At 39.8% G+C, this 27874-nt stretch overlaps 1 protein-coding gene across 1 annotated transcript in view; it reads right to left on the bottom strand.

The window, feature by feature from the left end:
* LOC149221889 (fatty acid amide hydrolase-like) overlaps window positions 1–27874 on the bottom strand; it is a 290500-nt gene that overhangs the window by 57384 nt on the left and 205242 nt on the right. Inside the window, exon 16 of the mRNA XM_089385269.1 lies at window positions 6879–6947. Within this exon, the coding sequence (XP_089241395.1) occupies window positions 6879–6947 (69 nt within the window). The remainder of the gene's footprint in view (window positions 1–6878; window positions 6948–27874) is intronic.

Here is a 27874-nt window from a genome sequence, read left to right as displayed (position 1 = left end):
GCTCTTGACGATGCTTGGAATGAAATAGTTGTTTTCAAGAAAGCAGTTGGGCAGGGACCAATTGGAGGGACTGCTCATGTGAAAGTCAAGGAACCTGATTCTTATGATGGGATGAGGAGCGCAAAAGCGCTTGGAATTTTCTTATGGGATATGAAGCAATACTATGATGAAGCCAAGGTCAACGTAGTTGCTCAATTCCTTACTAAGGATGCTAAGATGTGGTGGAGACGGAAGTTAGATCGGATTGCCAATGGTGATGTTGATGACATCTCTACTTGGGACAATATTAAGAAGCCTTTGCAGGCTCATTTTAGCCCACAAGATGAGACTTGGGATGCAAGGACGAAGATTAAGTACATTAAGCAAACAGGGAGTCTGCAAGCATATCAACGGGAATTCTCGAGTGCGATCTTGGAACTACCTGACATGGTAGAGAAAGACAAGGTGTTCAATTTCATCATAGGATTGAAACCTTGGGCACACAATGAGGTGAAGAGGCAAAAGATCAAAACTCTAAAAGAAGCATTTGTTGCGGTTGATCCATTGGTAGAACATTATGATGAAGGGACCAAAGAGAAGAAAAATAAGTTTGATAAACCAAAAGAGAAGTCTACAAAGGAGGAGCATTCGAGATCGAATGACAAGTCGAAGACGAAGAAGCCTCTGAAATGTTGGTTTTGCAGAGAGAACCACACGGTGAAGAATTGTCCTTCTAGACTAACGGTGGCTGCAGTAGCACAAACCAATGCAAAGAAGAAGAAGGAAGATCCAGCAGTTGGGGTGATGCAGATTTTGGGAGCTATGGTAGCTACGAAAGTTGTCCCAAGGCGGGATCCTGAGAGGAACAAGTTGGAGTATGTTAGCATGAAGGTTGGGCAAGGCACTTTACTCATAATGGTGGATAGTGGTGTGACTCATAACTTCATCAGGGAGGAAGCTGCGAGGAAAGTTGGGTTGAAGTTATCACCAACCCAAGCTCGTCTTAAAGCAATGAACTCTCCACCAGATACAGTTATTGGCATGGCAGAGAATGTGGATGTGAACATTTGTGAGTGGTTTGGGAATCGAATTCACGATTATGTGGATGGATGACTATGAAGCTATATTGGGTATGGAATTTTTGAAACAACATGAGGCTATGATGGTGCCACATATGAAGAAGTTGTACATTTATGACGGACAGGATGAACCTTTGGGGGTATCGACCGTGGTAGCTATGTCAGTTGGGTGTAAATCAACATCGATGAATGTGGAAGACAACAAGCGGGATGAAGAACTCTATAAGAGGTTGTCTTCTGCAGAGACAAAACTTATGGAGCAGTCACAGGTTATTAGAACATTATCTAATAGCATCATGGATTTAATAGGTAGGCTAGAGGCAGTGGAAGGAAATGATGCTAGACCAGAGACTCAGGAGGAGAGTCGGGAAGAATACATGCAGAGATTGGAAGAGGAGGATCCAGACAGGTGGATTGAGCTATTAGCCAAGGATGAGGGAGAGACTTTGGCCTCCACATCCTCCCCTTCTTCTTAGACTGACTTGGAGATGAGGCTCCTTGATTGTTTCTCATGGCAATGAGTCCTCTATATTTATGAGAAAACACTTGGGACGAGAAGGACATGATTGACAGTTGGATGCGAAGATGGTCATGATGATGTAGGGAGCATATGTTCTTGTGGGGGCGATGTTACGGTTGGATTAGCTACCCAACTAATCACCATCATAGGGGATCCAACACATGATTTTCTTGCAGAGTTTGACAGATTTGTAGAATGGAGCAGGTCATGGGTGGAGCTATCTGGGTGCCCACATATATGGATATGTCTTAGCGATGGAGGTTTTTGAGATGGTGTTGTCGAGGGCGACAACATTTTTAGTCTGATGGAGAATGTCAAGCCCACGAGTTGAGTTAGGCGCACTCACATGCGACAAGCGCCCGTATTGACCAACTCGGGCAAAGTGCGATGACAGGACAACATTCGGTTAAAGGCGACCAATTTTTAGCGGGCACCCCCATGTGAGACGGGCGCCTGTACTACCCAACTCGGGTTGATGTGCGACGTGGTGAACACATTGGGTGAGCGCGTCAGTTAAAGGCAACGGGTGACCGTGAGACGGGCGGGTGTCGGGCAAGACATGCGAAAGAGTTGTTCAACGACGGTTGAGTGAGTCGGGAGAGTGAGCGACTGACCCAAGCAACCCGAACTAGAGAAGTGCGACGAGTTAAGTGTTGGCTGAGTTATACGATGGGTGAGCCAAGTTATATGAGGGGGCGATGTGTGCAATTGTGGATGGGCCGACCCATGATAAAGTGAAGGGGAGCGTCCCTTGGAGGTGCCACGACTGTGTGGCATGGGTATAAATAAGAGATGGCAATGGCATTGGGAGGATCATCGAACCATCGAACTCATAAAACAAAAAACAACGAACAAGAAGAACGGGCAAGCCGAAGGCAACAAGCGGAAAGGCGAAAGGGCGCAGGGTCGTAGTTTGTTGGGCAGAACATTGGGGTTTCTTAAGATTGGGCCGAGACACTTACACAACAATCGCACTGCATAACGATGTTGCAGGCAGGCGGATGAGTGTGGAAGTGTACAACGACCGAGTCGAAGAGCCGAAGAGTGTTTGGGGCACAGGTAAACAATGCCCACGTTATTGCAGCATTCACGCACATGATAGAAGTGGTAACAGGTGGGCCAAGACCCGCCTGAATCTGCACACAAGGGCGACCTAACCCAAGAGCAACTTGACCGGAGGGCAGCCTGACCGAGGGTGGCCTGACCGAAGGGCAACCCAACTTGGAGGGCGCAGTTGCAGAACTGTGCGATGGTGTGTTGAACGGTGGGGTAAGGCATGGGGGTGTGCCGAGAGGTGAAGAGGGCGTGCAGCTGTGCGACAAGAGGGCAAAAGGGTGCGGGTAGACCAAGACAACAGGTGGTGGAGACAACAATGTCAAGTAGTTTGGAATTTGAGCAAACCGTGCACGGAGGCACGACTAGTTATTTCTGCAGGCACGACTTGTAAAACGAGAGTGTGTTGGTCGTGTTTGTTGGCAACACGACATTTGTAATTTTATGTACAATTGAATTACATAACTCGTGTTTATTATTGATATTGGGCAGACTTCAATTTATGGGAGTTGCCCCTCCCTTTATGATGATGTGTTGAATGTGTTTATCTACTGTGCATATTTATTTGATGAAGATTAATTGAAGTTTATTTCCGCTACGATATAACACTCGAAGTAAAATTTGGCTAGTTAGGCGTAGTCCGCACATTTGAGTATTGGTGTAAAGGAAAATTGTCGCGATGCCACACCCGCCTATGAGTGGTTGAAAGACTACCACCGAGATAGGGGTATGACACCAACTATCTAAGTGAGGTGCCCATATCTTGCCAGGGCAGATACATTTCGACTATTTGGTCAACGACTCCATCTACAGTTCGAGGGCTTTCACCTTTTGACTGAGGCTCTGAATGTTTTTCCTTAGGGCACATGCTTTTTTGCTTCTTTTTGCAGGTTCCATCTCTCAAAACTAGGCATATGATGCAGGGCACCTCTATGCTCAATGTTTATGTATGGTTGTATTATCATTTGTCTAGCCTATTTTGTCATTTTTTGATCCATCTTTGTTCCCATATGGAAGCTTCACATCTCTTTTCAGTCTTTTGAGGCAACTTGGAGGTAATGTATGTTCACAGAACTTTGCAAATGTAACTGTCTTTCGTGTTATCAATGAAAGAGGTTTTTTTTTTTATTATGAAAAAAAAGACCAATGCAATCCAAATACCAACCACTCATGACCGTGGAAGCCCACTATCTTCCCTCTAGTCATGGGAAATGAGAAATAAGTTCCATGTTGTGGACCGTATGGGCCATATTTTTTTCACATTGCTCTCAAATGCTAGCGATCTTCTCACAGGGCCACAGTCGTGGGCAATAGAATTGTAACTCCCCCTCATGGAAGTGAGACTTTCTTTGGGACAATCCAATTCTATCTCATCAGTTTTGTTCCCCCTTGTTCCTCCATGTTGGAAGAATACCCGATCGTTGCCGCTCGAAGAAGGGAATAATCTAGGAGAGGGTATATTTATAGCCTTGATTGTCATTCCCAGGGGAAGAATAGTGTAGCACCTTTGATTATCTTCGACTAGTTGCTTCTATTCTCATTGTTGCTTCGAAGTGGTGATCCGCGACAAATTTCATGAGTTTTACCAAACACTTGTGTACATACCAGTGCAATTGTCTATCAAATGTGCCTCCATTCTATTGCGAGTGCTTGCATCTGCTACAACGTTGCAGCGTAAACCTTTCGATTTATCCTTGCTGAAGCGACCACATTGTAGCTACAGACTAATTTCTCTCTTCATGTTTTGAAAAGACCTTTAAGACAAACTTTAGGATTATATATAAATTAAGTCCTTAAAATCTATTTATTAGAATTGTGCCAGCTTACAAATAAAATGAAATGATATTTTAACATATGGGACTATTAGTTTCCTGCTTTTCGCCTTTTTCAATTCAACCCTTTTCTTGTTCAAAGTGATGATGAGCTAGCCCAACTTTCCAACAATCCCCTCACTGAAAAAACAATGCCAGGAAACCAATGCTAGCATATTCCCATAACTTTCTTTGATGCCTTTGAATGCATCACATTCCAAAATGAAATGTTTTTCCAATTCCACTGCCCCAAACGTGCAAAATGTACACACCCGTTCTTCCCAAGCTTCTTTAGGCCTTTTCCACCGTCTTGTTACATCTATTTATTAGAATTATGTCGACTTACAAATAATCTTTGTAACTTTCCTTTCTTGTTGCACAACGTTGATTTCTCTTGCCTTTTTCACCACACAACTACGAATTCTTGTGTGCACAATCCCTCGATGCCTTATCCCTGCAGTGGTCCTTTGGTTCTTTTACACATGTTGCAATATAGATAATGATTTAACACACAAATGGGAGAGATTACAGTGAGAGGCACCTTACAGTTCACTATAGGGAAGATGTGTAGATGCTAGATGTTATTGCACCTAAAAGGCATGTCTAGATGTTAAATATACACATTTTTTAAAGTGAAGGATGTCCTGCCAAAACTAAAGTGGAGTTTGCTCTCAATCTCTATGATTGATAAGAATGTGTTTCATGTAATGTTCTAGGATGGATAGGCACTGATCAGACCCAATGAATCTAGCTCTAAAGAGGAACATATTATGGGAGTTAGAGAGAAACTTGTATAGGCTAAAGGACTAGCCTATTCAAGCAATGGAAAAGAAGCAAAAAAATGACAAATAACAAGGTGCAGGAAGCTCCGAAATTTGGGCAACTCAAAGGGAGTCATCCTTTACATTAAGGCAGGAAGGAGTAGTTGGAAAATTCCTCCAAGTTTGTCAAGGTCTTCTAGTATGAGATGACCTTACAAGATGTTCAGAAGTAGGAGGATTTTATGAACCAAACCAAGGGGGGCAGGACTTTAAGGATGTTTCTAGGCCAAGTGGTAGGGAAGGCTTCTAGTTTAGAGGGAACAATCAAAGTAGCGGATGCAGTACCATGATTGAAATTAGTTCCGGGGAAGAAGTATCTCTCGTGTTAAGACAAAGTGTTGATGTCTGTAGATCAGACATGTACTTCTACACATGCCTAAGTGTCTAAGTGTGCAAAAGTAGCCCACAGATCTCCTTTGGACACTTTCTCTAGTGTGAACAAGTTGCTTTTGTAACTTAACCTAAGTTTTGACTTAGAAAAACATAATTATTATGTTGGCTAATTGAGCTAAAGTAAACTTAAAGTGAAATAATTATTTTAATTATTATGTTTTAATCTTAGCCTTTGATTTCAAGTGAAATGAGCTTTAATATCCACTACCAATCACTTTGGATATTAGGGTTATCGATTTAACACAATGTAAAGTGATAAAAGAAAGGCTTAGGAGAGGAAAAAAACACACCATACAACAACACAAAACATTGAAAGAGGCATCGCAATGAAGAGTGTGATACTTTAGTGTGTTGAGCTTGAGGACGTGCAGAAGGGGAGCTTGGAGTTCCAAATGATCCAAGGGGATTGAGGATTGATCTAGAGCTTGATCTACTGGATCAAATCCAAAGCATTGTAATCTATATTTTTCTTAGTTGGGTCATTATCCCAAGATAGGAGCCCAAATAAGTTCTAAATCTTAATGAAGAGCTGAATCTATTTGTATCCTTATGTTTGAGATTGCTTATTTTTGCTTCCACTAATTAAATTAAGAATCTAGTTATGTTTTCATTTAATAGATTTGTACTCTATTAGGGCAATAAATTGTCAAGCACTAGATTTATAACTAGATTTATAAGAAAGTTAACATTTTATTTTTTCAACTTTATATATATATAATCATAATCTTATAATACGGTAACTTTTAGTTTTAGGATGATCTATATATTTGCTCAAATTTCCATATTTACCCAACATTACTTCCACTTTTGTTGTAGTGATGAAAAATCTCTTAAATCATCGCTAAGTTTTTAGTAAATGTAGACATAACCATAATTGACAACTTAGCAACTTCTAACGTCTGTTGGATGAGAGTAATACAAAAATAGCAAATATAAGCATTTGTAGATTACATGATTTTTCACCGGAAGGGTTCTTTTTACTATGAAGATTCTTTTAATAGTAAAGACGCATTAATAAGGATAATAGCCAAATTACGGTCGAACTGACAATGCTAGTTTTCATCAAGTTATTTTGCACTTTTGCTGATGTAACTTTGTATAGTCCAAATTTCAAGCAAGTTTAGCATAGCATTTGCCCATCGATAAAATCGTTTTAATCATATTATCAAAATCAACAAAAACACTCCCTTAAATATTGCACGTTATTGTTTGATATATTTACCCTGTTGTCGGAGTCACAATGACATCTGCTTTCTTGAAGATCTCCATATGATAATGCATTTGACGGTACCTACAAATAAACAAAAAAAAATTAAAGTAAAGAGATGGCTTGGTGGACTGAAAACATTCCATGCACAAAATTGACTGAAAATTAACAATTTATTAGAAAAGAAGGGTCTGAAATCTTAAATTTCAGATCTACGTCACATAAAATTGGGAAGCGAGTAAAACATTTAGAAATGACATTTATTAAAAAACCATTAAAATTGAAACAACAGCATTTCAAACTTATGACAAAAAACAACATATTTATAATATCTAAGTGTATCAATAATGAATAAGGAGACTTGACTTTTTGAATACATGGTTTGCACACATAAAAGCTCTCATTATTTTGCAACTACTTTTTAAGATATTTATATATTTATATGTAACTATATAAATACTAAATATTCTAGATATAGTTTTTTAAATAACACTTTTTAAGCCACATATTTATATATTCACACGTAAATGTATAAATATTAAATAGGAAGATAACTTTTAAATACACAATATATACACAGTTTTAATTAATTTTAAATATACACCGTTTTAATTAATTTTAAATTATTTTTTCTGAGACAAAGAAAAGCAGTTGTCTATAATGAGACTTTTTGGAAGCCTTTCCGGTGGGTTTTTTCGGTCAAAATCCGGCAGCAATTTATTGGAATCCCAAGTTTGATAGCTAGTTTCTGCACAATCAAGGCGTCCCAGGGGTTTTTCAAGGTGCTGAATCCAAATATGCAGTTAAAAAACCATTTTAACTGCAACAAATCAAGATTTAACCTCAATTTCTTCTGCCGGATTCCGTCACCGGAATCTCCAAAAAGTCGCATTATAGACAACTCCCAAAGAAAATAGGGAGCTAATACTAGTGACAAATAGCAAGTAATTTGAAAATGAAATATGGATATAACAGATAAATGGAAAGCGTTAAATATGGATTACTATACACAAACAACATCAATTAGTGCCTCTTATTTGTGCCCCTTTTGGACAGTGGAAATAAATGTCTCAAGGAAGATCACGCTAGACTATGGCCAAGGGATAATAACCAAGGTGAAGCATGGGAACAAGAATACAACCAAAAGAAATCTATCATACAATTCAACCTATGATCCATACTAAAATGCCCTTAAATATTAAATGAAAACACTTGATTACAAAAATGGTTAATATACATCACAATAAATGACCCACCTTCATCTAATGAGTAAGTTAGATGAAATAAAACAATGATTAGAGCATGGATAAAAAGTCTTTGAAACTAGCTATCTATGGATCATAGAGATGCTAGCTGGCAAGCTGAACAATTAAGAGAATTTTTTTCTCCTAGGGGTTACCCACTTCGGTGGGTAACAAGAGCCATAGTGCCTCAAATAATAAATCCCATGATCAATCAATATGTAATCAAACCCTCTAGCTCATCATCATCTATGGAATCAAGTGAATACCCCAACTATACCAGGCTCATAATGATAAAATCACAAGGGTTAACGAAGAAATCCACTAATAGTACCCCCATGCAAAAATAAGAGGTAACAAACTTTAGGGTTAAGTGGGCCTCTCTCCCATTGTGATAAGGCTAAAAGGGTATAGGTTCGATAGAATTCCACTTCCATGTGCCCCGAGTTACAAAACCTACGAATTTACACATAAATCAATCTTTAAATACTCATTTCACACACTTACACAGTTCCGAGATAAACCTCTGTATATACAAGTATAAACAACTGATTACATATCGAGACCCTCTGTCTCACAGGCTTGATCTTCAATATCAGTGGCCTCCTCCCGAATCATTCTACCCGTAAGCTTACATTTATACCAGAAAGGTTTTGTTGAACTAATTCTGGTTCAAACCCTTAATCTACTACACTGACTCCTAAATGTCCTCTAAGTCCACTTCTAACTCCAGTTAATCCTTAGGAACTCTTTCTAGTTCCTCGAATCATGAAACTGCCTTAAGAGTTATAATTGACTTCTAACTCTCTTGTCATTATTAACCACTCATGTTCTCCTTAATTCGAGAGCATTTACAACATTCTCACAACATCTAATTAATTCTTATCCTACTCACTCAAAAGCCTAAATATTACATTAATTCATCACTTAGGAATCCAACTTCCTTAAAACACATGACCTGCTACGTCTACTAAAATACAATGATTTTCTCTTGGGTTGAATGCTCCTGCATCAGAGTCCCAAAGTAGAAATTATTCATGATCTCCTAATCATGTGTTGATAAAAACCTGCAGGGTCTCAGACTTTAGTTTGTAGTTGCCAAAATGTCTTGCACCTTTGCTACTGCTATATTTCTGCTATCTTCTGTTTCATCTTCCTCTCCTTGTCAATCAGGTTCAAGTTCTGATTGATCATCCTTCCTACTGCTATCATTTTCCTCCATATGGACTGCTTCATCATTAACTACCATAACTCTTCAATCTCCATCTCTAGCATATCTTTGGGCTGGTCCATATTCTGCCATTCACTATTACCTCTTTTTCTCTGCTTCAGGTTGTTGTTGTTGTCCACTAACTCTTCAAATTGATGTTGGTTATTTTCACTTTGTAGTTGTTGGTTTATTTTTTCTTCTACTTTTTCTCTTGCTCCCACTTTTTCTGCCCTAGATATTGTTGTAGACATTGTTGTAGTTACTTCTCTAGGTACCACTGTAGACATTGCTTCCACCCAAACTTCTTGAATATCCTTAAGGATATCTCCTTTTGCAACATCTAATTTCTGCATTGGATTTTGACTTTCCAGCATTATTTCCAGCAATTGAACATCTTTGTTCCATGGATTAAATTCTTCCACATAATCTCATTCTTTCACCTTTACTTGGCTGCTCATCTATGCCAAATTTTCTCCAGCATCTGCAACTAAACCTGCATTCACAAAACATTTGTTAAAATAAAAAACACAAGGCTTCTGTACCTTATTTTCCTTTGGCAAAAATTCAGTTTGCTGCTCTATTTTCTCCTCCTCTATCAGCATATCAGTCTGCTGATTTATATTCTCAAAAGAATTCATGAGACTGTCAGCTAGTCTCTCCTCCATACCATCTTTTTCAATGATATCTCTCTACTTTTGTTCACAGTAGTGAACTTCTTCTTCTGTAGTCTGCTACTGGTTAACTCTTCTTTGAAATTGTTTGATTCTCATTGCCTCCCTTTCATCCTTACCCTCTTGTTCTTTAAGAACCTCCATATCATTTTCAAACAATCTCTGCCCTTCCCCAATGACATTCATTGGATCATTTCTTTGGAACAACATTTCTTCAGTCTTCATTGGAATAAGACTGCCATCTTTCTCCTCTATGACAGTTCTAACATTCTGGTGCCTACTCCCAAGTGACTCTTTTGTCTCCTTCTGGTTCTGATATCTTGCTATCTCAGTCTTAATCTGAACAGATTTCAGATTCTGCTCCTTCTCTCTGACAAACTCTAAAGTTTGTTCATCCTCCTGTGATGTACTTGCGATCATCCACAAATTATTAATTTTAAAATCATAGGACCTAGCAGTCTTACTCGATTCTTCAGTCATCACATTTCCTTGTTGCTCTGAATCTTCTACATGATTCAGCTTCTCAGGCTCAACTTCATCTCCTTCCTTCACAAGGAATGGTTCTTGTCTTGTAAGAGCTCCAATTATTAATTTGTCAATGAGTTCTTTCTGCTGTAACAACTCAATACTTTCCTCATTTGAGAGGTCTTCTTCATCATACTCTGCTCTAGAGTACCTTTTATCCCCTAAAACACATTGCTCCTCATACTTCAGTTCAAGAGCTCTATTCAACTTCACTTCAGAGTATTCATCTTTTGTAAGATACTCCTCCATGCTTTCGATAACTTCACAAGACTGTCTATCCTCTCCTATGCATCCTGCAAGCACACCAAAACTATTAGGTTCAACAACATAAGGCTTGATGGCCTTATACATCAGCGCTTCATCGTCAGTCAGCATCTCCTCATGTTGTTTTGAACTATCCCAATAGTCCATGAGATCTTCACTTGATCTCCATTTTTTAGCTTCAATGTAGTATTCACTTTCTCCCAGAATTTCTCCCTATTCTGGTTCACAAATGGCCTCTTCCATTTCCAACTCAACTTCCTTGAGTTTTTCCCTTAGCCACTTTACTTACTTTTGTTGTAGCCTTCTCTGCATCTCATGCCACTCCACTGGGTTCTTCCTTAATACCCAACCTTGTCTCTAGTTTTCTTCTAGCCGCGTTGTTAACACATCATGTTCTTTTCTTATCTCAGTCAACTCCTTGTCAATCTCCTCTTGACTCAGTCTCTTGCCATTGCTTTAGCATTCTTCTTCTCATATCTTTTGTTGTGGCTTCTCTTTGAACCTCTGCTATGACTATCAGTAGTCATCTTCTTCTCCTCTTTCTTCATGAGCTCCTCACTCATATGCAACAAGTCTCCGCAACAGCTAGTCCTCCTCGCTGCAATCTTACCTCACTAAGCTCTCATCACTCAGTCTTTTGGTAAGCACAGTCCTCTATCTAGAACCTCCTCTTGAGCAACACCTTTGCTCCTTCTAGGCTTCTGCAATCTCTCACTCTCTCTTGAGAACACTTCAGCTATCCTCTTTGTCCAACCTCTTGTTGGATTCTTCAGGTTCACTACCACTTTTCCTTCAGAGTGTTTTCCTTACTTTGCCTTCAAGAACACATTTGGTTCTCCTCTCACAGCTTCTCTTGTTGTCGTTTGCTGAGATGCTTCATCTGCAACCACAATCTTCAGTTTCAATTTGAAACAAAACACACTATCTTACCTCCAAGACCTATGTATGATCTTATTCTCCCATTCTTCTGCACTTTGAATGGATTGTCCTCTGTTTGGTCTCCAAGTCCTCTTTCCTTTAGAACTTGTACTAAGCAATCTTGCTCTCACTTTTCTTCAAAGAATCCTCTGTCCCTATCTACTCCAAGCCTCCGCTAGAATTACTAGAATCTCCCAGGAACTTCAAAAGTTCCCCCTACAATCTTCTGTTGTGGTCTTTATCATTTATTCACATTTGAGTGAATCTCCATTCTCCTCAAGAAAACAAACATCACTGTGTTTTCTTTATTCTTTTGCAGTCTCTTCTTCGTAGAGTATCGCTTACTCTCATCTTATCTCATGTCTTCTACTTATCAGATTCAAATATCCTGATCTCTTCTTTCTTCTGCAATCACTCTTGTATTCTGCACAATTCTGCTTTAATCAAAAGAGCTTAAACTCGCTCTGATACCACAAATGATGCAGGGTTACCCCCGCTTACACCCATAGTAGGCATGTAAAATGCATAAGCACATTAGTCCCAGGGATTTTAACTCACCATCAAGTCAAAATCTTCAACCATCAATGGTTAAGCCCCCCTTGTTAAATTCAACAAAATCATTCATTACAATAGCTCAGTCTTCATTTCCTTCTATCAGGACTATAACCACCCTTATAAAACTTAGTTAGACCTTACCCGCACATTAGGCCTTCATAACATTGTTGCTGCATATATATAACCAAACCCCTCTTTAAACTTTGGTTAATGCGCACTTAACCCATAAACCTACAACCGCGCATTATTTCTATTATACCCCTTAATAGAAATACACATAAACATACCTTTTACCACTTTTCAAAGCCTTTGCACATTTTCCAATGTTTGCCCTTTATCGCTGATCACAATCGCGATTCTCCACGGTCACCCTACACACTCTACCTTCCGCCTCCAATATGCGATAATCTATCGGATCTCAAAAATTATACACCCACCACTATAACTCCATCGGGTCCGTCTTGTGGCTTCAATCCTTTCTGCTGTGTTCTGCCTTCTCCGATCTCCAATCGCGCTTAATGCTTAATCCTAACTTCAAAAGGAATACTCCCGCATCTATAGATCATCGGGTTCGCGCATCAAAGCCTTCTTCTATACTCCGATCCAACTCCATGTAACATTTATGCTCCGACTTAATCTTTGTCATTGATCTTCCACCATCAGATCGACAACTGATATCCTTTCCTATTCACCAAACTAGCCCGACAATCCTCCGCCGTGGATCTGCACTCAACAAATCCAACGGTCCACGATGACTTCGAGTGAGCAAGTAGTACAAGAAATACCTGCCCAATAAGGCGGTTTTCCTCTCTCCTCGACTGCTACGTGTCGCGATATGTATGGAATCGGGTGATTACCCCTTTTTACCACTTATGGTTTCTGCCTCGCCCGAAATACCACTTCCGCTTATAAAAACCACTTTGCCCCCGACTATCTTCTGTGCTCTTCCACCATGCGAATCAATCCTGCCATTGATCTGTAAGATCCCACGGTTACTGTGCTTCACCTCTGCACTTCGCTGCTCTTCTCTTCGCTTATGGGTTACGCTATTTTCAGCGTTTTCTCTGTGATTCGGGTTTCTTCAAAGGTTCCATTCTTCTGCAGCTCAACTCACTCCTGAGCTTGACCTCTGTGAAATCTCACATCACAGTCTCTCCACAGTTTCACTCTGATCCTTCAACTGGATTCAATGATCCATTATGATTCCTCCAAATCATTCTTCTCCTCTGGGTAGTTCTACAGAACTCCGTCTGCAACCTTAGTTACAGAACCTACGAATTCACACATAAATCAATCATTAAATACTCATTTCACACACTTACAGAGTTCCGAGATAAACCTCTGTATATACAAGTATAAACAACTGATTACATATCGAGACCCTCTGTCTCACAGGCCTGATCTTCAATATAAGTGGCCTCCTCCCAAATCATTCTACCCGTAGGACTTACATTTATACCAAAAAGGTTTTGTTGAACTAATTCTGGTTCAAACCCTTAATCTACTACACTGACTCCTAAATGTCCTCTAAGTCCGCTTCTAACTCCAGTTAATCCCTAAGAACTCTCTCTAGTTCCTCGAATCATGAAACTGCCTTAAGAGTTATAATTCACTTCTAACTCTGTTATCATTATTAACCACTCATGTTCTCCTTAATTCGAGAGCATTTACAACATCCTCACAACATCTAATTAATTTTTATCCTACTCACTCAAAATCCTAAATATTACATTAATTCATCACTTAGGAATCCAACTTCCTTAAAACACATGACCCCCTATGTCTACTAAAATACAATGATTTTGTCTTGTGTTGAATGCTCCTGCATCAAACTCCCAAAGTAGAAAATATTCATGATCTCCTGATCATGTGCTGATAAAAACCTCCAGGGTCCCAAACTTTAGTTTGTAGCTGCCAAAATGCCTTGCACCTTTGCTGTTGTTGTATTTCTGATGTCTTATGTTTCATCTTCCTCTCCTTGTCAATCAGGTTCAAGTTCAGATTGATCATCCTTCCTGCTGCTACCATTTTCCTCCATATGGACTACTTCATCATTAACTGCCATAACTATTCAATCTCCTTCTCTAGCATATCTTTGGGCTAGTCCATATTCTGCCATTCATTGTTACCTCTTTATCTCTGCTTTAGGTTGTTGTTGTCGTCCACTAACTCTTCAAATTGATGTTGGTTATTTTCACTTTGTAGTTGTTGATTTACCTTTTCTTCTACTTTTTCTCTTGCTCCAACTTTTTCTGCCCTAGATATTGTTGTAGACATTGTTGTAGTTACTGCTTTAGGTACCACTGTAGACATTGCTTCCACCCAAACTTCTTGAATATCCTTAAGGATATCTCCCTCTGCAACATCTAATTTCTACATTGGATTCTGACTTTCCAGCATTCTCTGCAGCAATTGAACATCTCTGTTCCATGGATTAAATTCTTCCACATAATCTTCTTCTTTCACCTTTACCTGGTTGCTCATCTGTGCCAAACTTTCTCCAGCATCTGCAACTAAACCTGCATTCACAAAATATTTGTTAAAATAAAAAAACATAAGGCTTTTGTGCCTTATTTTCCTTTGGCAACAATTCAGTTTGCTGCTCTATATTCTCCTCCACTATCAACATATCAGTCTGCTGATTTGTATTCTCAAAAGAATTCATAAGACTGTCAGCTAGTCTCTCCTCCATGCCATCTTCTTCAATGATATCTCTCTGCTTTTGTTCACAGTAGTGAACTTCTACTTCCGTAGCCTGTTGCTGGTTAACTCTTCTTCGAAATTGTTTGATTCTTACTGCCTCCCTTTCATCCTTACCCTCTTGTTCTTTAAGAACCTCCATATCATCTTCAAACAATCTCTACCCTTCCCCAATGACATTCATTGGATCATTTCTTTGGAACAACATTTCTTTAGTCTTCATTGGAATAAGACTGCCATCTTTCTCCTCTATGACAGTTCTAACATTCTACTGCCTACTCCCAGGTGACTCTTCTGTCTCCTTCTGGTTCTGAGATCTTGCCATCTCAGTCTTGATCTGAACAGATTTCAGATTCTACTCCTTCTCTCTGACAAACTCTAAAGTTTGTTCATCCTCCTGTGATGTACCTGCAATTATCCACAAATTATTAATTTTAAAATCATAAGACCTGGCGGTCTTACTCGACTCTTCAATCATCACATTTCCTTGCTGCTCTGAATCTTCTACGTGATTCAGCTCCTCAGGCTCAACTTCATCTCCTTCCTTCACAAGGAATGGTTCTTGTCTTCTAAGAGCTCCAATTAATAATTTGTCAATGAGTTCTTTCTGCTGTAACAACTCAATACTTTCCTCATTTGAGAGGTATTCTTCATCATACTCTGCTCTAGAGTACATTTTATCCCCTAAAACACATTGCTCCTCATACTTTAGTTCAAGAGCTCTATTCAGCTTCACTTTAGAGTATTCATCTTCTGTACGATACTCCTCCATACTTTCGACCAGTGTTGATAATATCGCCATGATATCGGCGATATTCGGAAATATCGCGATATTTTATGGTTTTGAAAATATCGCGCGATTTCCGATATATCGCCGATATTTCGGAAAATATCGTGCGACGACGTAAAATATCACCCGGTGACAGCGAAATCTTTACGCGCAGCTTATAAAATTTGATTTTTGGTTTTTTTCATGTCATTTTGTTTTTTTGAGCGCTGGAGAAGGAATGTGGTTGCTGCCAAGGAGGGTTTGAACGTTCCATAGCCATTATTGCCAATTTGCCACCAAGAACGAAGATTTCTCTAAGCTGCAAGTGCCAAGAACAGTGAGACATCTCATTCTTCCCTACAATCATTTTGCTTGGTTTTTGTTTTCCATTTCAAAATGCAAGGGTTTTAAATTTATCACCATAGTGTGCACTGTGTAGGAGAGAGATGCATTGAAACTCTTTGCAAAACATAGTGATTCTCACTGCTCAGAACAAACATATATTCCAAACATTAATTGCTACATCTGTTTCAAAAGATTGCACAAGTCATCAAGGTTTGTCACTATGTTTTCATTGCTGCCATCATAGATCACTGTTAGTGTCAAAATTTCAAATTATTACCACTGTTAAGATTCTTCAATTGGTGATGGAAGGGAAGGCTATCCTATTCCTAGAGAAAAAGAAACAGCTTCACAGTAGATTAGAATGGAATGAAAATACTGGACAGTGGATAATTAAGTAACGAACTAGTTTACCTGTTCTAATTTTTTGATCCATATATGACCAAAATCAGTAAAATCATGACCAAAATAGGTCCAAAAAATAGAACAGTTAGACAATTCCTTCACATGACAATTTTTTTACCTTCTTGTTGAAGTGCATTTTGAATAATAATTGAAGTAAATGGCTGATCTTCATCTCACTAAAACAGATTGAAAATCCATTTCTATTTCACATCAGATTGGAACTATTAACTTAAGAAACTCTCCATGCCACTATTATGGCCATACATCATCATCGAGTTACTTAGAGGATCATTGTTGTCAGGAGAGTCAAGCTCACTGTGATGTGTCACATCTATATCAGGCCTGTATCATTGTCAAGTGACAAGTCATCATCAGGTTCATATCACTGTCAAGGTAATACAAATACAAAAGAGGTCACTGCTAGGAGGTTGAAACCGTTGAATACCGAGGTCTAATAATGCACCTACAGCAGTGGTATAATAATTAATTATTAATTAAGTAACAGTCACCTCATTTCCTCATTTCCTTGGCATATCATTTGCAATTTTGCATTCACCTCATTTCCTTGGCATATCATTTGCAATTTTGCATTGTTAGGCTCTTTCATTGCTTGGCATCTTTGGTTAAAGTGGCAATTATTGCATGATACAAGCTCACTGCCCTCTTAACTTTTAAGTCTGCTCTTTTTAAAATTTTTCATGCCCATTGCAAAATTGCAAATTTGCAAATAATGTAGCAAAAAAAGTTAAAACTGTTTTGTAAAATGATGTGGTTATTAACTTATTTGTAATTTTGTATTACTTATTAAGTTACTAATTCCAAATTTTTTTTGGTGCTCTAGGTTTTCTTTTGAGTTAGCCCACTACAAAATACAAATATGCGACCCATTTTGGGAGTATGGGAGCCCTGATGGTGGGACAAATCGTGCATATCTTACATGCAAATTGTGTGGGACCAAGATGACAGGTGGGATTACACGACTGAAATACCATCTTGCTAGACTCAGTGGACATGATGTTGGGGTTTGTACAGTTTCTAGTCTGGAGCTTATACAAAAAGCTCTTGAGGCAATTGAAGAAAAGGACAAAAAGAAGGAAGAGGCGGAAAGAAACAAAGCTGAACGTGCAGGTAGATCTTTCGGGATATCTTCTCCTGATTTTGGTGTTGAGGGTAGTGGGCCTAGTGGCCCTAGTGGGAGGGGCTCCACAACTGGCACACCATCACATGCTACTGCTAGTGTGAGTGCGAGGTCATCATTTTTTGTTCCACGAACAGGAGCTGGAGCACAACCTGGCATAAAATCGCTTGTTAAAAAGAAGGAGAAGCAAGAAGCAGATAGAGTCATGGGGAGGTGTATTTTTTGGAGCGACTTACCTCTCAGCATCACAAAAACCAATCCATTTTGGCAGCCAATGTGTGATGCTATCGCTGTTGTGGGCCCAGGGTACAAAAGTGCCACATATGAGGAGTTGCGGGGGCCAATTCTTCAAGCAGAAAAACAGGACATCAACTCTAGATTGGCGGAGTTGAAAAAGACATTGGGAAGTCACTGGATGCAGAGTGATGTCTGATGGTTGGATAGATAGGAAGGGTAGGACCCTTCTAAATTTCTTGGTACATTGTCCTAAAGGTACCATGTTTATTAAATCGTTGGATGCATCAGAACATATCAAAGATGCAGCAACGATATGTGAGTTGTTAGATGGGTTCATTCGGAAGATTGGTGTGCAGAATGTGGTGCAAGTCATAACAGACAATGCAGCTAATTATGTGTCTGCCGACAGAATGCTTATGGAGAGGCATCCCACATTGTTCTGGACTCCATGTGCAGTGCATTGTCTTGATTTGTTGCTTGAGGATATGGGGAAACTCTCCTTCATCAAGGAGGCAGTTGATATGGCTAGGAGCATCCCCAAGTTTATTTATAACCATGCTTTTGTTCTTAGCCTTATGAGGAGGTTCACTAGAAACAAGGAGTTGCAGCGTCCTGCCATCACACGTTTTGCCACAACCTTTATTACTCTTCAGTCTTTGCTTCGATGTCAGTTCGAGTTGAAGCAAATGTTTGTGTCTGATGATTGGCGTAATTGTAGATACAACAGGAGACCTGATGGGAAAGCCATTGCAAAAATGATGTACTCTGAGACATTTTGGCATGGAGTAGAAGAAGCATGTGCAGTTAGCGAACCTATAGTAAAGGTTCTTAGATTGGTGGATGGAGAGAAGCCTGCAATGCCTTATTTGTATGAGGGCATGGATAGGGCCAAGGAGGCCATTCGTTCCTATTATGCATACAAGGGTTTTGCTGGCCTTGATAGGCATATGATGTTATGGGATGTGATCGATAGTTGGTGAACAGGGATGCTTCATCGACCCATTCATGCAGCAGCACTCTTCCTCAACCCCGCATTTTCATAAAAATGCAACTTTGATTTTGATGGCGAGGTGATGGAAGGGCTCCATTCCTATATTCAGAGGATGGTACCTGATCCTGAGCTTCGTAGCAAAATCAATCGCGAGATACATTCTTATCGGGATTGTATTGGCCTATTTGGCTTTGATGATGCTATTAGGGAAATGACCCTCTTCATGCCACGTAAGTGACAAGTCATCACTCATTAGAAATTAGAATTTTAAATTTAATTATGTTTTAACTTTTAACTTTTTGAATTTTTTATTTCATTATTTTGTTGTAGATATTTGGTGGCGAAGCTATGGTGCAAGGGCACCAAATTTGCAAAAATTGGCTATACGAATCTGGAGTCAAACATGTAGCTCTTCAGGGTGTGAGCGCAATTGGAGTGTATTTGAGAAAATACACGCCAAAAAGCGCAACAAGTATAACTTTGAACTCAAGCCTTCAGTTGAGCAATTACACTTATTGTAATTTTTAATTTTTAATTTATGACCTTCAAGTGTCAAGAGTCAAGAGTCAAGACTCATTACTTTTTTTGACACTCTTACAGGTTGGAGTTCGCATGCCTCAACGATTTGGTGTATGTGCATTACAACATCCGACTTCGAGTGAGGCAAATAGAATCACCAATGGATCCAGATGCCATTTCCTTAGACAATATTGATGTATTGTCTCCGTGGAGGGTGGAGTCAGAGGAGCCCATATTGGAGGAGTCACCTTCATGGTTAGAGCCAGTGGCAGATGATCCATTAGAGCAGGGGCAGCAAGAGGCGGACTCGGAGTCAGAGGAGCAGCAACACTTAGAGGAGGAGCAGGAGGAGGAGGAGGAGGAGGAGGACACTGCGGGAGCATCAGCATCAACACCATCTGCTATAGATATAGGAGAGCATAGCTCCATACCTAGCACTCATTATTTGACATTAGGTGCACAGGCAGGGTCAGGGCCTTCTACTACTAGGGGCAGGCCTGGCAAATAGCCCATCATGTTTTCTCGTAAAAGGGGGAAAGGGCAGTAGATAGATAGCTGCTAGTTTTATTTGTTATGCTACATGTAACTCATGATGATGAGATACTTTTATATATGTGATGTTATTTTGTATTGGTTCTCCACATTTGAGTCCTTGAATGGACAATTATCAAGGATCAGCAGGATTTGGTATCGCCTTTGATATATCATTTCTATTTGACATCATATATATATCAGTGTTTTCTTCAATTTTATGTGCCAATGTGTTTATTTTATGTTGTTATTGCTTTATATGTTTAAAAATATGAAAAAAATGAATATATTATGCATTTTTTATGCTTGCCGATATTTGCCGATATTTTCGTCGATATTGCCGATAAGATATTTTCTGGACCCTCGCCGATATTTTCCCGATATCGATATTATCAACACTGCTTTCAACAGCTTCACAAGACTGTTTATCCTCTCCTATGCATCCTGCAAGCACACCAAAACTATTAGGTTCAACAACACAAGACTTGATGGCCTTATACATCAGCTCTTCATCTTCAGTCAACATCTTCTCATGTTGTTTTGAACTATCCCAATAGTCCATGAGATCTTCACTTGATCTCCATTTTTTAGCTTCAATGTAGTCTTCACTTTCTCCCAGAATTTTCCCTGTTCTGGTTCACAAATCGACTCTTCCATTTCCAACTCAACTTCCTTGAGTTTTTCCCTCAGCCACTTTACTTGCTTTTGCTGTAGCCTTCTCTGCATCTCATGCCACTCCACTGGCTTCTTCCTTACTACCCAACCTTGTCTCTAGTTTTCTTCTAGCCGCGTTGTTAACACATCAAGTTCTTTTCTTATCTCAGCCAACTCCTTTTCAATCTCCTCTTGACTCAGTCTTTTGCCATCTGCTTTGGCATTCTTCTTCTCATATCTTCTGCTATGGTTTCTCTTTGAACCTCTGCTATGACTATCAGTAGTCATCTTCTTCTCCTCTTTCTTCATGAGCTCCTCACTCATATGCAACAAGCCTCTGCAACAGCTAGTCCTCCTCGCTGCAATCTTACCTCACTAAGCTATCGTCACTCAGTCTTTTGGTAAGCACAGTCCTCTGTCTGGAACCTCCTCTTGAGCAACACCTTTGCTCCTTCTAGGCTTCTGCAATCTCTCACTCTCTCTTGAGAACACTTCAGTTGTCCTCTCTGTCCAACCTCTTGTTGGATTCTTCAGGTTCACTGCCACTTTTCCTTCAAAGTGTTTTCCTTACTCTGCCTTCAAGAACACATCTGGTTCTCCTCTCACAGCTTCTCTTGTTGTCGTTTGCTAAGATGCTTTATCTACGGCCACAATCTTCAATTTCAATTTGAAAAAAAAACACACTATCTTACCTCCAAGATCTATGTATGATCTTATTCTCCCATTCTTCTGCACTTTGAATGGATTGTCCTCTATTTGGTCTCCAAGTCCTCTTTCCTTCAGAACTTGTACTAAGCAATCTTGCTCTCACTTTTCTTCAAGAAATCCTCTGTTCCTGTCTACTCCAAGCCTTTGCTGGAACTACTACAATCTCCCAGGAACTTCAAAAGTTCCCCCTACAATCTTTTGCTATAATCTTTATCATTTATTCACATTTGAGTGAATCTCCATTCTCCTCAAGAAAACAAAAATCATTGTGTTTTCTTTATGCTTTTGCAGTCTCTTCTTCTTAGAATATCACTTACTCTCATCTTATCTCATGTCTTCTACTTATCAGATTCAAATATCCTGATCTCTTCTTTCTTCTGCAATCACTCTTATATTCTGCACAATTCTGCTTTAATCAAAAGAGCTTAAACTCACTCTGATACCAAAAATGACACAGGGTTACCCCTGCTTACACCCACAGTAGGCATGTAAAATGCGTAAGCACATTAGTCACAGGAATTTTAACTCACCATCAAGTCAAAATCTTCAACCATCAATGGTTAAGGCCCCCTTGTTAAACTCAACAAAATCATTCATTACAATAGCCCAGTCTTTCATTTCCTTCTATCGAGACTCTATCCACCCTTATAAACCTTAGTTTAGACCTTACCCACACATTAGGCCTTCATAACATTGTTGCCACATATATATAACCAAACCCCTCTTTAAACTTTGGTTAATGCGGACTTAACCCATAAACCTACAACCGCGCATTATTTCTATTATACCCCTTAATAGAAATACACATAAACATACCTTTTTCCACTTTTCAAAGCCTTTGCACATTTTCCAATGTTTCCCCTTTATCGTTGATCGCAATCGTAATTCTCCGCGGTCACCCTACACACTCTACCTTCCGCCTCTGATATGTGATAACCTTCTAGATCTCAAAAATTATACACCTGCCACTATAACTCCGTCGGGTCCGTCTCGTGGCTTCAATCCTTTCTGTTGTGTTCCACCTTCTCCGATCTCCGATCGCGCTTAATGCTTAAGCCAGACTTCAAAAGGAATACTCCCGCATCTATAGATCATCGGGTCCGCGCATCAAAGCCTTCCTCTATACTCCGATCCAACTCCATGTAACATTTGCGATCCGACTTAATCTCCACCGTTGATCTTCCGCCATCAGATCGACCGCTGATATCCTTTCCTGTTCACCAAACTAGCCTGACAATCCTCTACCGTAAATCTGCACACAATGGATCCAACGATCCATGATGACTTTGGGTGAACAAGTAGTACAGGAAATACCCGCCCAATAAGGCGATTTTCGTCTCTCCTCGACTGCTACATGTCGCGATATGTGTGGAATCGGGTGATTACCCCTTTTTACCACTTATGGTTTCTACCTCGCCCGAAATACCACTTCCACTTATAAAAACCACTTTGCCACCAACTATCTTCCGCGCTCTTCCACCATGCGAATCGATCCTGCCATTGATCTATAAGATCACAGGGTTACTGTGCTTCACCTCTGCACTTCTCTGCTCTTCTCTGCTCTTCTCTTTTCTTATGGGTTTCGCTATTTTCAGCGTTCTCTGTGGTTTGGGTTTCTTCAAAGGTTCCATTCTTCCGCCGCTCAACTCACTCCTGAGCTTGACCTCTGCAAAATCTCACATCATAGTCTCTCTAGAGTTTCACTCTGATCCTTCAACTGGATTCAATGATCCATTATGATTCCTCCGAATCATTCTTCTCTGGGTAGTTCTACAGAACTCTGCCTGCAACCTTAGTTACAGAGCCTACAAATTCACACATAAATCAATCGTTAAAGCCTCATTTCACACACTTACACAATTCCGAGATAAACCTCTGTATATACAAGTATAAACCACTGATTACATATCGAGACCCTCTGTCTCATAGGCTTGATCTTCAATATCAGTGGCCTCCTCCTGAATCATTATGCCCGCAAGCTTACATTTATACCAGAAAGGTTTTGCTGAACTAATTCTGGTTCAAACCCTTAATCTACTGAATTGACTCCTAAATGTCCTCTAAATCCACTTCTAACTCCAGTTAATCCCTAAGAACTCTCTCTAGTTCCTCGAATCATCAAACTGCCTTAAGAGTTATAATTGACTTCTAACTCTCTTGTCATTATTAGCCACTCATGTTCTCCTTAATTTGAGAGCATTTACAACATCCTCACAACATCTAATTAATTCTTATCCTACTCACTCAAAAGCTTAAATATTACATTAATTCATCACTTAGGAATCCAACTTCCTTAAAACACATGACCCCCTATGTCTACTAAAATACAATGATTTTCTCTTGGGTTTAATGCTCCTGAATCATATTGAGGGAGCAATCATGGAGGTATGAATTACCCATTTCTTTGGCCTGCTTTTCGCACCCCTTTGGTGTGCTTTTCAATTTTTTTTATAATGCTTTGATAGGAGCATAGCTTAGGTGTCCAAGCTTGATTTTAATGATGTAGCATTTATTTACCCCTTAAGGATGAGTCAGATTCTCACTCATCAAGGTTGGGACATGCAAGGGTTCCTTTATTATGTGATAGAGCATCTAGAGCTTAGGAACTGAGTGATGGCTAATGAGGGTGGTAGAGCTCATGCTAGACTTTTTCCCACGCAATAATTATTTTCCCAACCATCTTTTGCATTTCATCTTTTCCTTTTCTTTTGTTGTGACCATCTTATGCCTTAACCCTTATTTTAACTACATCAATCTCCAAAGCAAATTTTTTGGCCCTAACTCAAGAATGCAGATATGAAGGTGTGAAATCCCAATGAACCAATGACAACAAACCTGAAGAATGGATGTGGCATCAAGGGAAAGATGAAACATGTTAAGTACAAAATGGTTATGGACATGCTACTTCAATCCAAATTTTCCAAGTAGTGCCCCTCCCATAACCCCAAGGCCTCGGAGAAGGTCCCACTAGACTAGGGCTAAACACTAACCCCTTGGTAAGGTGAGATAAAAAGTTTACAATCAAGATTGGTCAATCATCCAAATCACCCTTTTATCCATGTTAGAATGCTTAAAAAAATTAAGTGAAATCACATGATTGCAAATTGTTAAAGTACCTACTGAGTGACAACCCACCTTCCTTCGAAAGGAATGTTAGATAGTGAGAGGTGTATGACCAATGCAAATGGCAGAGGTGTGTGGCATATCATTATCAATGTGTAGGTTTGATGCTTGGCTGGCTATCCAAGATAGGAGAAAAAAAATTCTCCTGTGGTTACCCACTTTTGGTGGGTAACAAGCAAGCCATAGCCCAACTTCTGAGACACAATCAAAATTTTTGGATGAGAGTGCAAGAGTTGTGTGCTATTAGAGAACCTTTGATAAAGGTTCTCTATTTGGTTGATGGTGACAAGCCTATAAGGGGATACTTGTATGACGCCCTGGATATGGTCAATGAAGCTATCCATTGGTTCTATAAGGACATGTGGGGGGGTTGCGGGGGAGCGACATGGAGGAATTCACTACACAAGCCAAGATATGGAGTGTGATTGATGAATGATGGAACAATACTCTCCATTGTCTAATTAATGCAGCAAGGTTCTACCTCAACCCCACATACTCTTATGCATATGGTTTTAGATTTGATGCAAAGGTCATCGATGGATTTTTCCAATGTGTAAAGAGGATGTGTTGACTCCCATTAAGTGCTCAGAGATTTCCAAACAAATGAAGATATATAAGCTAAGTAATGGGACATTTGGTTATGATATAACTATCCTAGATAGGACCACTAGAATGCTAGATAAGCTACAAGTAAAATTTGTTTCAATCTTTCAATTCCAATGACTTTCATTTCTATCTATTTTATTCAATGGAAATATATTGTGTTGCCTTCCTTTCCATTTATTTGTTGTATATGTTCGGTGGACAAATTATGGCGAAAGTGTCCCAAAGTTACAAAAGATTACCATTTCATTGTTTAGTCAAACGTGTAGCTCTTCAGGGTGTGAGTGCAACTAGAGTGTTTTGAAAATATACTTCAAGAAGCACAAGTAGTTAGGGATGTTCAAATTAAACTTTTGTTCATTTAATATTTCATTAATTCTAATTTATGCCCATAAGGCATCCTCTATTAACAAAATGGCCCTCATGCAAGTCAGATGTCCATCACCTTTATGACAGTCTGTTAAGTTTTGGTATGTTCTATGTTAGAGCAATTTATTTAATTTCTTTTCCATATTAGCAATCACATCTACTACAATCTTAGGTTGCGAGTGAGGTAGATTGACAAAGTACCCAACATGAATACCATTTCATTGGATCTGATTAACACCATGAGTTTGTGGAGAGTGAAGACCAAGAGTATTGTCATGGAGGAGGCCACAAAATGGTTCAATCGTGATGCTGATGATTTGGAGGAAGAGGATGTGAAAATTCTATCACCGCAACAACTGATTTATTTTACCTACTTATTTTCCCAATAAGTTATTAATGAAAATCCTTCAGTAAACATTAAAATAAATTATGTTGCAGATATCACGCCATAATACAGAAACAAACACATGCACAAGAATTAACACATTGACACAGATATTTGGACAATAGTCCTCGAAAAAACCCAACGTGGGAAAACCGGTGCAGCAAGGGAGGATTTTATTATTCAACAATTCTTCAGTACAACAGGGTGCCAAACTGGCTTACCCAACAGAGAGAAAATTCTTTAGCACTTCTCCCAGTCTCAGTGTCAGCCTGGTTGAACTCTACGTAGCTCCCAGACCCTCTGCATCAACCCCTACCTCTTTGCATCAACATTGGGCCTCTCTGCGTCACCCACGTAGGCCCTCCATTGACTACGCAATCTGTTGCCTCTGCATCTGCCTCTCCAACCTCTGCGTTGTTCCCCTAGTGTCGTTCTCGACTCTCTGTTCCGTACTTGCTGCCTACTGCTGCTCTCCAGACCACTAGTTCAAATTTCTCAGCTAACCCCGCTCCAGAAATCGAACTGACTAGTTTCCCTCAGTGTATTCTCCAACTGACCCTCAAGCCTCTTCTTATACTTTTCCTGTTGGTCCTTCAACAACCGAGATTAAATCTCTAACCAATGACTAAGATTAGATTTGGCTTGACCCATGAATTTTGGAACCTTCTAACCCAGTTTTATATTAATACCCATTAATATTTTATTATTCCTAAGTTTAGACTTAGGAACTCCATTAAAAATATTAATTATTTTAATATCTCCCAAACCGGTTAGAATCTTCCCAAACCATTTCTGGGTCTTGAAGATCTCACGTTTTTTAGCCTCTCCACCAATTTTCATGGCTAGAGCACATCTGATGATACCCCAAATCAACACTCCCTCTTAGCAAGGACTATGCTCTAGTAATACTCCACACTGATTATCTGACACCGGTCCCTGTGCTGATGTTAGGCCTCCCCACCCAACATCCTCTGCACTGTTGCATCCTGTACTGCTGCCCATGGCTCTATCATTGCCACTACTACATCTGTACTGCAGCTCCCTCTGCATCCGTGCTATTGTTGGTCCATCTTCCCAACACTGCATCTGCACTGCAACTCCCTCTACATTCGTGTTGCTGCTGGTCCTTCTTCCCAACACTACATCTACACTGCAAACTCCTTCTCATCATGTTGCATCGTGCTACTGCTGATTGCTACTGCATTGCAACATCATACCCATTTCTGCTACTGAAATGGATTCTTTATCATCCCCATCTTCTCCCTGAAATAATCAAACTTGGTTCTTCCAAGGGCCTTGGTAAGGATGTCTGCCACCTGTTCTCCTATAGGAGTGTAGCTCAACTGTACAGCTCCTCGTTGGACACAGTCTCTGACAAAGTGACACCGGATATCAATATGCTTTGACCGATCGTGAAACACTGGATTCTCAGAGAGCTTGATGCAACTCTGATTATCACACATGATCCTGGTCGCCTCCATCTTTCTTCTGAATAGGTTCACAAGCAATTTTCTAAGCCATATGGCCTCGCACGAAGCTGTGCTTGTGGCCATATATTCTGCCTTAGTTGAGCTCAGAGCCACGGATTTTTGTTTCCTACTTCACCAGGAGGCCATCACTGATCCAATGTTGAAACAGTACCCAAAGGTACTTTTCCGATCCACTAAACTTCCTACCCGATCTGCATCACTAAACCCACTCAATCTGATATCCTTACCCCTAGTGTACAAGAGTCCATAATCGACTATTCCCTGTAAATAGCTAAGAGCATGTTTGGTTGCTGCCCAGTGCGCCCTCTTCGGCTCCACCATGAACTGACTGAGGGTGTTGACAACATAGCAAATGTCTGGCCTGGTATTGACCAAATACATACGGGACCCTATGAGCTACCTTTATAAGGTGGGATCAACATCTTTGTCTTCTGATGCATCCATCTTATTCCAGTTGGTTATCATTGGAGTAGCCATGGGTCTACAGTCCTCCATCCTGAATCTCTTTAGAATTTCTGTAGCATATCTCCCTTGCCCAAGGAAGATCTCCCCCTTTTGTTTCCAAACATCCAACCCCAAGAAATAATGCATTCGTCCAAAATCCTTCAGGTCGAATTCCGTGGCTAGATTCTTCTTGTAGTCCCCTATGAGCCTGGATGATCC

The sequence above is a fragment of the Pinus tabuliformis genome, chromosome Q (assembly GCF_031772625.1).
Source record: "Pinus tabuliformis cultivar Carrire ecotype Pingquan chromosome Q, CPIR1, whole genome shotgun sequence".
NCBI classification, from domain to species: Eukaryota; Viridiplantae; Streptophyta; class Pinopsida; order Pinales; family Pinaceae; genus Pinus; species Pinus tabuliformis.
Note: the sequence above shows the minus strand (reverse complement) of the source record. Positions and strands in the feature narration are given on the sequence as shown.